A 12966-nucleotide genomic window follows, 5' to 3' on the forward strand; every position below is an offset into this window, starting at 1 on the left:
TGAAAAGGAACCGAGGGTTTGCATCACAAAGGAATGGCCAGTTTCTGTGTTGGCCAATTTCTGTGTTGTCATCAAAATGACACATCGCTCCTCTTCTGTCTCTTCACTGGAGGTGACTGATTTTCAGAAAGTCAAGAAATCTCAAAAGTACGAGAAGAGTAAAAGCTGAGCTAGCAGAAGAATGGTCACTTGAAATAGAAATATATTACAAGAATTTCACAAAGGGCTAATGTAGCAGCACTAAAAAAAACCACAGTGTACAGACTTCTGTTATGAAGGATGGAGAGCAGTTGTGAAGAAAAAAGAAATTCATGTTCCCTTTTTAAACAACACAAGGCAGTTTGTAACAGATGAATTTGAAAAGAAATAAAATTAAGTCCCTGTCAAAGAATGAGAATAGAAGTCTTGCTGAAAAACTTAATATCAGCGATAGGACACTTCTGGCATTGAATTTACACACTCAGATGAATGCCAGACAGCTTTAATGAGAAAGTGGCTGAAGTGTCTGCCTGAACGAAATCAACATTACAGCATGAATCTGTCATCTGGTAGAAACAGATGTACTGGTATATTTATCCCAGCATGTCAGTTCTTCTACTCAAACCTCGATACCAGAGTATATTAAACTAGAAAGGAAATTATATCTTTAGGGTCTCATAACATTCTGCCATGGTATACAACCCAATTTTATCTAAAACCGGAAGATTTCTGGCAGGCAAATAAAAAGTTTTTCTACACTACTATTCAAATATCATGATCAATAAAACTCTTAAGCAAACAAGAATTTAAGCTCAATTGGATGGGTGCAGACCAAGCCACACACACCCCATTCCACAAGTTACACCTCTCTCTATCCCAGGATAATATAGTGTTTGAAACTTCCCTCTTAGCTCTAAATCAAGACATTAAGGAATACACAACTGCTTAAACGACAGCTGCAGAAGAATTTTTATTCAGAAATAAGTGGACACAATGCACAAGTGCACCACATGCAAATGGACATGAAACAAAGAGGTTCAAGTCAGGATAATCAACGCTTGCATTTGCTTCTTTTTTTTTTGATTCAACAGTGTCCTGTGTTTACAGATGAATTTTGTATTTTTATATATGCTGTGATACAATTTATGTAACTACAATAATACACAGCATTTACGTAACAGTGCAAAAAAGCAAAACAAAACATGGCACCAAGAAGGCTTTTCCTCCACAAAGAGCTGTGAACACTTGTCTGTCACCAAGATAAATAATACACAATTAACCATACAGAAATTGCATAAATATGCCTTTTAGTGAAAATCCAGCAGTTATTATGGATACTTTAAAAGGTACTATCCACATTAAAAAGTCAGTTACACAGCAAACCTTTTCACTCATATGAGGACATTGTGACCACCTGCTTCCCCCTCTTCAAGGGTCCATGAATACCATAGTTAGTGGAGCAACCATTTTTATGGCTGTAGGACATACTGTGCACAGAATATGCTTCAGCTAAAATGAGAAGGTAAATACCACAAAAAAAATCAAAATATTTTCACTAGGGTACAATTATTATTTTTTAATATTAAAAATTTACACAGGAATAGAGACCCAAATTCTCTCTCATCAATTAGGAAAACAATGCAACAGCTTAATGAGATTTACAGACTGAAACATACTGTTTTTCTCTGTAAAAGCAATACACTAACAAGCCTGAAATATAGTAAACTCGAAAAATTCAAGTGAGGCTACTTTATTAAAACTAAAATTCTTACTTTGATCCTTAACTTGACTATTATCAATATTCTTTGGCTTTCAATATAACCAAAGAAGGTAATAAAGTAGAAACGTGGTAAACACTAATAACAAGATTACACTAGCCCAAGTTACTTCATTTTAACAGCAGTATCTCAAAAACCACTCATTAACAAAAATACATTTCTTGCAATATTACATTATTGGTTACTAGTGCTTGTGTAATAATGAAATCTTAGCATCCCTGTTCTACTTGCTATAAAAAACTAGGGGTGATACCATTCTGGACTTTATAATATAAATATCATGTATAAGTAGTATATTTGACTACTTGAAGTCACAAAGGGTATTCCATTCGTCCTTATGAAACTAGACTTGAATACCATGAACTATACGAAGAAATAAAGAAAAAAACAGATTAGAAGATCTAATCCCGGTAAAAATAAAAAGCACTTACTCATCCTCAGTACAGATCAGCACTTCAGTTCTAGTTAGTGCTTAGTTCTGTATTTCATAAAATCCTTGCCTTGGTCTTATACAGTCAATTATCATCTCAGTTTATATATACAAATTAGAACTCAAATATATGGCTAAAACCCCTCTCCTTTTTTTCTAACTGAAGTCATAAAATAAAGGAATCAAAACTTTCAGAGCATCTCCATTTTCAAGTTTTTACAAAAACCCGGGAATCGACATAACCATTAATAGGGGCCAGCTTTCAAAACCAGATGACCCAAAATTAACCAGTGTCAAAAGCATATATGGATTTGGCTTAATTTAACATATTGAACCTGGAAACTGGACTCTTAAGGAAAAAAATCCTCACCCCTATCAGTCAATAGCTAACTCCCTCAGGTAACAAGGCCAAGTCTTTATCCTCTAAATGATTAAACATGGGTTGCTCCACAAGCCTATTGCATTTGCATCCCTGACTTTACCATTCCCATGATAGGACCTGATGTTTAATTACCTATAAAACTTGTGACAAATCTACTAAAACATAGATGGAATTCAAAGTTAGAAAACTGAGAATTCAAAGTATTTCCCATTCACTAAACTGCTACAAATCTACACTGCTACTACTGCAAATAGCTTTGGTCAAAGACAGATATCACCCATTTCACATTGTTTATGCAGTTCCACAACTTCTCTTTTGGTTAGCTGCTTTGCAAAAACCACAAGATTACATACTAATTGATGATGATAATTAAGGTTTGCTCAATTCCACAGTAAATTTAATTCCAAGTTTATCTTAAAAATATCCAAAAGTGAGTGAAAAATGGGAAGTTATACATTTATGACTGGTTTAATGGGCTTGTCAATAACTGAGACAGCTTATTTAGTTTTTCTATGAAGCAATCTCTTCATACAAAGCAAGTTGTTCACTACTGTTAACTTAAAAGGTAATATATTTCCCAAATACTCTATGATACCACTAAAAGAGTTAAATTCTATGTTAGATTTATCAAGGCAGCATTACAAAAACAGTAAGATGGAAACCAAAGGGTAAAACAAGAAATTAACTACATGATCTTATTTCACTTACAATTTCAAAGTTTCATATTGCAGGTTAAAATACAGTAACTAGTTACCATTTAAGATAATAAAGCTAGTTCTAATTAAAACAAATTGCTAAAGTATTGATATTATTTATAAGCCATAGAGCTTATACTCAACATTTCTAGGTGAAAACTGCATCCATTTTGTCCATGCTGTAAGTTGCAAAAGTTTGTGAGCTTTTCTGAATGTTTTTGCAGTACATAAACCTTTAAAGAAAAAAGTTAACAAGGCAAATACACAATACACTAACAAACAGTATTAAACTAATGCTGAAGAGTGTGTGGATTGCTGTTTTGCACTTGATGTTGCTTTTGCATTGTTTTCTATATTTATTCACCAGTGCAAGGTGTAGATTTCTTGTAAAAAATAACTACATGCTGAATAAAGTGTACAGTTCGGGGTCATCTGACAGAAGCATGATAAATATTTTAACATATCAGATATAAGTGCAATACTTATGTAGCACAATGGTATCATTTAAAGAAAATACACTTTACTACTAGACATGCTAAGCATCTTAGGTTTCATTACAGTTAAACATGTCTAGCTGTCATTATTATTTTGATCATGTGTCTGCTGTTTTGACTTTTCTTTCTGAAATTAGTACCTATGTTTACCAATCTAAGTTAGTCAGCTACACACACAACAATCAACAACAAAAAAAATACCTCACTTACTCTATTTGCGCACCATGAGCCACAAGGGCACTTATGGAATCCATACTACCAGACCGTGCTGCTTTATGAATAGGAGTTTCACCAACATAATCCTGCAAAGACAAACTACATTTTGTCAAGCATAATCTTTTTAAAAATTAAAATCTTGTAATTACATTACTGACTTTAATTAAGAAAGCAGATATATAAAAGCAGCATTTATTACTAGCTAGCAAAGACATCAGGTACTTTATCATTACTTTAAAGTCTGTGGTTGGCTGTCAGGTACATTAGGCATTTAGCAAGAAATAATGCTAAAGGCATTTAACTCACATGGTAAGCCTTATCCAATAACTAGGCAATCAGCAGACTCATATTCAGCAAAACTGGTTAACCCTCCCAACATATACCACCATAACACATTACTTATTCTAACACCTTCACTTCCTGGCACTTTTGTTCCCCAATACATTGGGCTGAGCAAGTCCTCTTGAACCTGAGAGCAGCAAGGCTGAATCTGTGGGACTGTGCTGCTTTCAGATCTTGCTGACACACTGACTCAGTCCTTGAGTGTTGCACCATCAGTACTCGGCAGGAGAGGAGCACATACACAGAGCTCTGCTGTAACAGAGGTGTGCCCCGTGTTTATAGGACAGGCCAGATCTCTCCCAACTCAAACACATTGATTCACATCCTATATACTTGTCTTTTTAAATTTTCTTTGTCCATTCATATTCCATTATTATTAACCAGCACATCCAATAATTTAATTTTTTTGCATAATGTGCAAACATACACGGGGTAGTATATTGCTTTTCAGGCAACTCCTCCCCACTAGCTGTCTTAGGTAACAGAGAGAATCTACATCTATTTTACAAATCCAAGCAAGCAGCAGGTAAATTCATGCATCATGATCTACAGGCTGTAGAGGAAATTCAGTACTTGCAATTAACCATCAGTATTAAGAATCACAAAGAATCTGTAATGAAACATTGCCTTGGAGTACAAGTAAATGTTGTTACTAGTTTGTTAATGTGATTCAGTCCTCAACACTTCCAGTGTAGCAACGGTTTTTTTTTGTTTGTTTCATTTTCTTCCCCCTTCTCTTTCTCTCCAAACTTTTGATGGACTTCACTAGTCTGTTCCAGATATTAAACATGTTCTAACTGTATGTGCCTCAGTTTAGCTTCCCTGTTCCTTTTATTAAAATATCAACACTAGCTACTAAATTTAACACAGCACCTTTACTGATTCACCAGTGTTTACACACAACCTATCTCCGCACTTCATCTCTACTTGAAATGTGAATATATTCAAAATGTTATCTTACCATACTACCTAGAAGCTACTAAGTGTCCTAAATTGTCTACCAAGCTTTTGAGAAATGTAATCCTATCTTTTAGACCATGTAAGTATAACTTGAAAGTGAATTTTGGATTATGAGGTATGTATTCTCAATTTTCTACTTGACAATTTTATTTCATGGTAAAATATCTTTACAAGAAGTTACAAATTCACTGAGGGTAAACCAGCTTACCAGTGCTTAAGACATATATTCAACCAAACACTGAACTACCTAGCCACCCAGGAGGGAACAATAATGGCACCAAAGTTTACTTTCTTATAAACTAAGGAAAATTGTTGAGGCTGACAAAGTTTGGAGACAGAAAAGAGCAGCAAATGCCTTAGAGATTAGAAAAGGGCTTTACAGCCTTTCTTCCAAAGTGGATGCCATCAGCTGATGAATAGAAGACTGCTTTCCAATGAAGTTTACGCAATTTTTTCTATTTATAACTCTCCCTGAAGTAACAGGAACAGAGAGAAGTTTAAGAGAGGATACAATTTTGTTAACTATCATACATGGAAATTCATTTGACACTAATTTATCCAGAAAAAAATTCTTTGTGTAATAAATTTTTTAATCATAGAAGCTGTCTTCAATTCATCATTCTGTTACAGTTTCCTCCCCTCCCCCCTTTTGTTAAAGTGGTGAAAGTATAGAAAGTAAGTGATTTGCCACTTTTGGTCAGCATTAGTATCTACAAGGTCAACCCTAAGTTAAAAGATAATAACTCAATATGAAGCTCAGTTTAGGGTTAGTTGGCCATGCATATGACAAAGATAACAAAATCTCCCTAGCCCATAAACCTGGCACACTGCCCACAGTAGGACCTAGAGAACTAAATTATGATGTCTTGCTGTGGGGAAACACAAAAAGGATGAGAGAAGACCTTTGCAAAAGGACTCCTTAACACTGCATTAGAAGAATGAGCTAAGCTTATAGCAGCTACCACTTCCATCACCAAACAGAAGAGGTTAGTATTTCAGAAGAGAATATATATCTTGAGAAGGGCTGCTTTTAATCACTGGCCCAGGAAAGCATGTGCCTAAAGCTAAGGAGTTCAGAAAATACTTAGAAAATGCCAGAATACATAGATTTAGATTTTTATGGCATTCCTTTTAATTACAGCACTTAAATTTCAGTCACCATTACTATCATGTTGCTTTGAAATTCTCTTAAGGGGCCAAATATATTTGCACTGAAACAGTTTCCTAGCTCCCCTCAGAAATTCTCTCTGGATTATGAGCTAGACTGAAAGGAAAAAAAAAATATCCCACTGAAAGATGGCTTTTAAATTTACTTATTTTTCAATGCATCCAAAACCATGCATACAGAAAAAACAAAAAGTACTCTGAATCTCAGAACAGTTCTGTTTTGATTCAACAACTGGAATGAATGTGACCAACAGAAAAACAAAGTAACATTTTTTTCCAAGAAGCTTCTGAGAGCTCTTCAGGGTCTAGCCCGCCAACACATTTTCATGTGTAAGACACCTCTTCCCTATCCCTTTTTAGCTATGTGGAGCAAAGGAAGTTATTTTATTTTGAGAGGATCTACAAATTCCTGATTATCCTTGATAACACCTCATAATCCTTTAAATTGTTCACACTTCCCATCTGTGCTTGTGCCTTTTGTAGTAATATGCCAGGAAAGGAAGCATCAATAACTTGTACTGGCCTTTCACAACTAGAGCAGAACTTGTCCCTCTGTTGCAACACTGCACCAACAGCCCAAACTTGTCTCACAATCTAGAGGACGCATTATAAATAAATTAGTAGAAACTCAAATTAAGTATCATTAATTTAGCATTCAATATAATACATTTGATTGCTTCTGTGGCTACTAAATATTTTGTGCTCAGTGCTCTCGAAGAAATGGCAAAAAATTCGTGAAGCATCACAGACACATTTAGTTTTTGCAACTCACTGCTGAATGCCTTCCTCCTACCCCTTGGAAAGAATGGCTACCCCTTTCACACAGACAAGGGCAGTCCTCTCTAGCTTGGGGTCATGACTAGATTACCTTTGACTTCTATTCCATTTTACTGAATAAACATCTAGCTTCCTTTCTTATTCTCTTTTTATTTATGTGGCTGAAGAGTCTTTTTCTTTTTGGCTTTAATCAGTAAATCTATCTCAGCTTGATTAATCAGTTTGCAGTTCCTCACTATGCTGCTTAACCTCAAAAGACATTTCCTCTACTGATTAAAGACTCTGCTCAAACTCCCTTCCAAGGCCTCTTTCATGCATGGGTATTTTTTCAATTCAGTCTAAAGCAATTTTTTACTCTGTCTGTCTTTTTGGGACCCCAAGTTCTGTTGGCTTGAGGATAGTCCAGTTGAATTCAGAGTACATTTCCTATTTCATTCTCCAACTTCCAAGTCCCTGGATATGATTCAATTGATTTCACTCACTGGTACCTTTACATTCCTTCCATTTATCAAAAAAACAAAACAAAACAAAAACAACCCAAAAAAACCCCCAAAAGACAAAACAACACAGCCAAAACAACAACAACAAAACAACCCAAAACAAAAAAAAAACCCCAAACACCCAACCAAAACCAACTTACTTACAGGTATTTATTTTTAAGATAAAAAGCTCCCACACATTTACAATGAAAGCTTTGAACTGTGTGTACTGTTTTGGCTGGGACAGTTAATTTTCTTCATAGCACCTGGTAAGATGTTTTGGATTTGTGACCAGCAAAGTGTTTTTAATACACCAATGTTCTAGCTAGGAGTGTGCTGGGATGTGGCACAGCTGGAACCACTGACCCAAATGGACCAGAGGATTATCCCATACCATATGACATCATGCTCAGCAAGTAAAACTGGGGCAGGGGGAGAAGTTTGCCAGGATGTTTCCTTTTTTACCTGTTAAACTGTCTTTCAACCCCTGAGTTCTCACACTTCCCTTCTGATTCTCGCCCTCACCTCACTCGGTGGGGGGAACAAGGAAGTAGCTGTGTGGTACTTACGTGTCTACTGGGGTTAAACCTCAGCACTATGCAAACACTTCCGAAATACTTCTAGTATTGACACCTGACTAAGACACAGAAGCCCTATTTTACTTGATAAGAAATATAAACGAACTCCATTCCTTAACTCAACTGACTGAATTTCAAGCTCTATTACATGATCACATTTCCAAACACTACTCATTTCTTACATTTCTTAGAACCAGTACCCTAACCCTTTCAGAAGCTAGGAAGTAGAAACTAAAGAACACTGAGTACTTTTCCTCCTTTGCTAAAAAGGCTTTTGAGAGCACATGAGAACTGATGGAATCTTTTGATCTGGATTTAGTCCTAATTGTTGATTAAAATAAAAACTGTAATACACTAAAAGTATGTTTTCTTCCTCCCCACCAAGGTTATCAGCCTGTTCACAGTTCTTGCTACTATGGGCAGTCTAACCATCCTAAAACTATCTGCCACCACTGCCAGGTGATGGTAACTGACTGCATGAATAATAAGTTGCATCCCCTGCAAGGGTGCAGTATTTCTTTTCCCTCCTCTTTATGACAGGCCACACAACACTTATTTTGGCCAATCAACAAAGGCAACATACAATAGAAATGTTTAATAGCCTGAGGCTAGAGCGGAAATATACTTAAATGAAGTTAATAGTTTTCTAAATCAGAAAGTACTTGTTATTATCTGACATTAATATGTACAACAGACCAGAATCAATCTGTGTTGTGACAAGGATAAACATCAGAAAAAAATCCTCAGGAAAAGTAGCAGGATAATTGCTTTGCACTGTTACAGTGAACTAGAGCAGGCAGGCAGCCAAATGCAGGTCCTGAGTCACATTACTAAGAACTATTAGCAGGCACTGCCTGCTGAGGTAAAAAAAAAAAGAAAAATCAGAAACAGTACAACACTCTCTTGAATCCACTGCTGGGTAGAAACAGAGAGACCATTGCTTGGCACGTCATCTTTCCTCCTGTGCATTTCTATATGGCAATCCTGGCGGGAAAGAACTGCCCACTGATGAGAGAGAGATATGATTCTAGCCAGCACATACAGTTATATAAGAGGGCTGGGCATGACAGGATATACTCACAGAATTTATTTGGGGAGCAAAGTACAGTTGGGACAAGCAGTTTTCAGCATTTGTCCTTCATTGCTGTTGCCTGAGAAGTGTCCTGGGCAACTGTCACCAGCAACGAGATAAGACATTTTAAAGTTTTCCTAAACTTCAGGGCAGGCAGCATGAGCTACAATACAATACCTCAGGGCAGATATGAGAAAGCATGCATGCAAATTCTACTGAGTACCGGAGGTTTACAGTAAAACTGAGAGACTCGAGTGGATTCCTTTTCAGAAGCTATCCTTTTCTTTTTCCAGAAGTGAAGGGTTAGTCTGTAGCCAATGACCAGAAGTCAGTTTGGAAGGAAAAGTTTACTAGTTTAAATATCAAGCATTCCCAGATCTTTCTCAGCATGTGTTTTGTATCCAGTGTCCATGGAACACTTGTCCTCACACAAGCATTAGCCAGTGACTATGTCTGTTTGGAGTACAGCATCAGTCAGCGAGCTGGAAGGAATAAACAAAATACACATCAGGAAATAGTGCTCCAAAAGCTCAAAAGTGTGGGTGGAAGCCCTAGATGATCACCTAAAAGTGCTGGCAAGTTAAATAAGGAACCGAGGTCATTTAAGGAGTTCATATCAAACAAGAACAGTAGAATTTGACTGCAATTCAATAAACAGCTGAGGGAAGTAGGGAGAGCAAAGCATGCACTGTGCTTTACATAGCCATTTATGAAACATTCCAACTATCTGAGGGATAAGTTTTCTGCTTTAGTTATCACCAAGGCACACTGCCTAGCTTTCAGTGCCTGTGCATTTGAAAATTGATGTGTGACTGACCAGTTGCATCCTAAGAACTTAAGAGACTATTTTGTTTCCACTACCATTTCAATTAACCAGAGGTATCTTATTTTATCACTGAACTGAGTCTAAAATATCTCTTGTAGTATGTTCAATTAGTATTTTGTGGGGACAAAAAAAAGTTACTACATTCATGTGTAACTTGAGCCTACCATGAAATACATACACAGCACTCACAGTGTCAATCCTCAGTGTACCCATCTATATTTGTATCTGTGGTCTATCATTACCTGCCCTTAGAAGTCTATAGGATACTATCACCACTATCTGAAAACTTGACAATGTGGAGGACCATTTGCTCTGGCAACAAGCCATCAACATAGACTCCTGAGTCACTGGCTTGCCTTAGTGACTTCTTTAAGCTGGATGAGTCTCCTGCCCATTTTTAACACTGCATATTATACTCCTTCTGCTTTCTTTTAGTCATCTGCATGCTGCCCTCAGCCCATGGAGAGACCTCTCCACACTCTTCTCCTCTTCTTCTGGGAGCTAGCTGCTACTTTCTTCTTTGCTACAACCTCCCTCATCTACTACATGTGATTTTTTCCCCCTCATCATGTTCCAGGACATCAAGCTTGTTCTTCAACTCCATTTCAACCTCACTGGTCAGTTCTTCTCTTTATCCTCATAGCTGGAAACTTTCATTCTTCTCATTCATTCACTTTCATTCATTCTTCTCTTCTCATTTAGCAGTTATTTGTGTATCTTTATTCTGTGCATGCCATGTTTCCTCTCTAATCACCGTTTCTTTACATTCTTACCTGGTCTCCAGATGCATTTATAGTTCTTGTATTTTCTCTTCTGAAGATTCTACCACTATGCAGCAATAACTTATTGCATAAGTTACTTTTGTCAGGTATCAAGGAGAAGATGCGATCTATAGCCTCTGCATCCAGTCACCTTCATTGTTTCTACAATTCTCCTGGTGTCTCACAGCTGTTCTCAATGCACCAGACTTCTTTTCTGAAAACTCAACACAAACTTCCCCATTTCTTATTTTTGCACAGCTTAAAAAAAAAAAGAACCAAACTCTAGAAATGCAAATGTTTAAGTTCTTCAGCAGACTTAGCTTAACTCTACTGCATAGAAAACACAGTCTGGCCCTTAAATATTTTAAGGAAAGTATGATGCAAGGTTTAACAGGCCAGACATTTTATGGAACCTGTGCTTTATCACAGCTTTTAATAACAGCATATGCTGTAGTATTAATTACTCTCATAGAATATTAAAAATACTTTTGATTACCATTAAAAAGGACGTTATGTATGCCCAGCATACACAACAGATTCATTCAGTACTTCAAACATTTTCTTCAAAAACATGATAGATTTTAAGCATTGATTCTGTTACTGTACCAGAGTACAACAGTCCTTTGCAGGAATTTTGCTATATTAATGCACTCTCTGCTACCAAATAAATTACATACAGTAAAACTAATGAAAATTATAGTAAAAAGAAAGCAAAAAAAAATTTTTTAATCACCCATTCTTAGTAAAGTACATGTTTCTGATCTGTTTTCAGAAAGTTACTAGAAAAGCTTTAGAAATAATCTAAAAGGAAAACATAAAACCAGATGCACCTTGAAATAAATCAAGGCAGACCTTACTAGTTATATGTACGAGTAAATCATGAAGCACCACAAAGGTCTCATGGCTCTGTGGGTAACTGTAAATTTTTCAATTCTTAGCATATTTAGTAAGCATTGTGCTCCTCACCAGTCTTTTTCGTGCCCCTACAGCAGCACTACAATATCAGAGTATTTGCTAATGCTGCCAACACCAAAGCAACATTACCATTTTGTTCAAGAAGTAGCGAGATGTCAATTCCTAAAACAAATGTCCTCAAAACCCCTAGGGGCTTAAAGAACATTTATTAGTCCTATCTCTACTGCCATGTAAAATGTCTATAACTGATCATTAAGTTATCTGACTTCAGCTGATGTCAAAAAGAAAGTGTCTGTATGTTAATGTAAGGATCATACATGTCATAAAAAGGGATCAAGACACTCCTTCCAAAACTATATGCATACGTGAAATAAACATGAATCCATACCTGTTTGTTTATGTTGGCCCCCACTTGAATCAACCAATTCAGGCACTGTGGATGTCCTCCAAAAGCAGCAATGTGGGCTGGTGTTTGAGCAAAACGTGTTGTACTGGCATTTACTGAAGCTCCAGCTCTTACTAACTGCATTAGGCACTCCAGCTTTAAAGACATGAGGGAAAATAAAACCAAAAATGTTACACAGATGTGCTATGACAATTAGCATGTGCTAAATAAATATATAAAACCTAAAAAAGCTAAACTTTCTAGTAAGACCACATAAATGAAAAACAAGACAGAATATGAAATCTGGGATTTCCTCCCTCCTCCTTCACTTCTCCCTCATTTAGTCATAGACTATACCCGAAAAGCACTTAATTCTCACCTCCAAAACTGAATTTCACCTTTATTTTCAGGAAAGAGGAAAACAGGACATAAATACTTCAATCCTAACTACAAGAGATATCCAATTCACTTTTGTTAAGAGGGTGGGAGGGCAGGAAACAAAGAGAGGGGGTTGTGATCCAGCAAACATGATACTAACCAGGTATTATTAGATAACATTTGCAAAAAAAAAAAAGTGTTCTTAGGAGATACATAGATGCACTCATACTCGCAGAAGAGTTTACAGAAAGCTAAATCAGAAGAACATAAGATTTTTCATTTCATTAATGTATTCCTGGAGTGACAGAAGATTGGTAAAGAAAAGTAATACTTAACAATATCTATAATATGC

The 12966-nt window shown here is 36.4% G+C and overlaps 1 protein-coding gene across 6 annotated transcripts in view; it reads right to left on the minus strand.

Annotated features, from left to right (window-relative positions):
* ANKRD10 (ankyrin repeat domain 10) overlaps positions 1 to 12419 on the minus strand; it is a 31340-nt gene extending 18921 nt beyond the window's left edge. For 2 of the 6 annotated variants that reach the window (XM_042038642.1, XM_042038633.1), the window contains exons 1-2: positions 12240 to 12419; positions 3969 to 4060 (exon numbers count right to left, since the gene is read on the minus strand). In XM_042038642.1, the coding sequence (XP_041894576.1) occupies positions 3969 to 4060; positions 12240 to 12404 (257 nt within the window). In that variant the 5' untranslated portion in view covers positions 12405 to 12419. Of the gene's footprint in view, positions 1 to 3968; positions 4061 to 9358; positions 9832 to 10948; positions 11195 to 12239 lie in introns of all 6 variants that reach the window. The other 4 variants (XM_042038659.1, XM_042038648.1, XM_042038666.1 and 1 more) reach the window with 4 other exon arrangements.
* Between the last annotated feature and the right edge of the window lie 547 nt (positions 12420 to 12966).

The sequence above is a fragment of the Corvus kubaryi genome, unplaced genomic scaffold (assembly GCF_017639235.1).
Source record: "Corvus kubaryi isolate FWS band 111438036 unplaced genomic scaffold, C.kubaryi_AGA036_p1.0 133, whole genome shotgun sequence".
NCBI classification, from domain to species: Eukaryota; Metazoa; Chordata; class Aves; order Passeriformes; family Corvidae; genus Corvus; species Corvus kubaryi.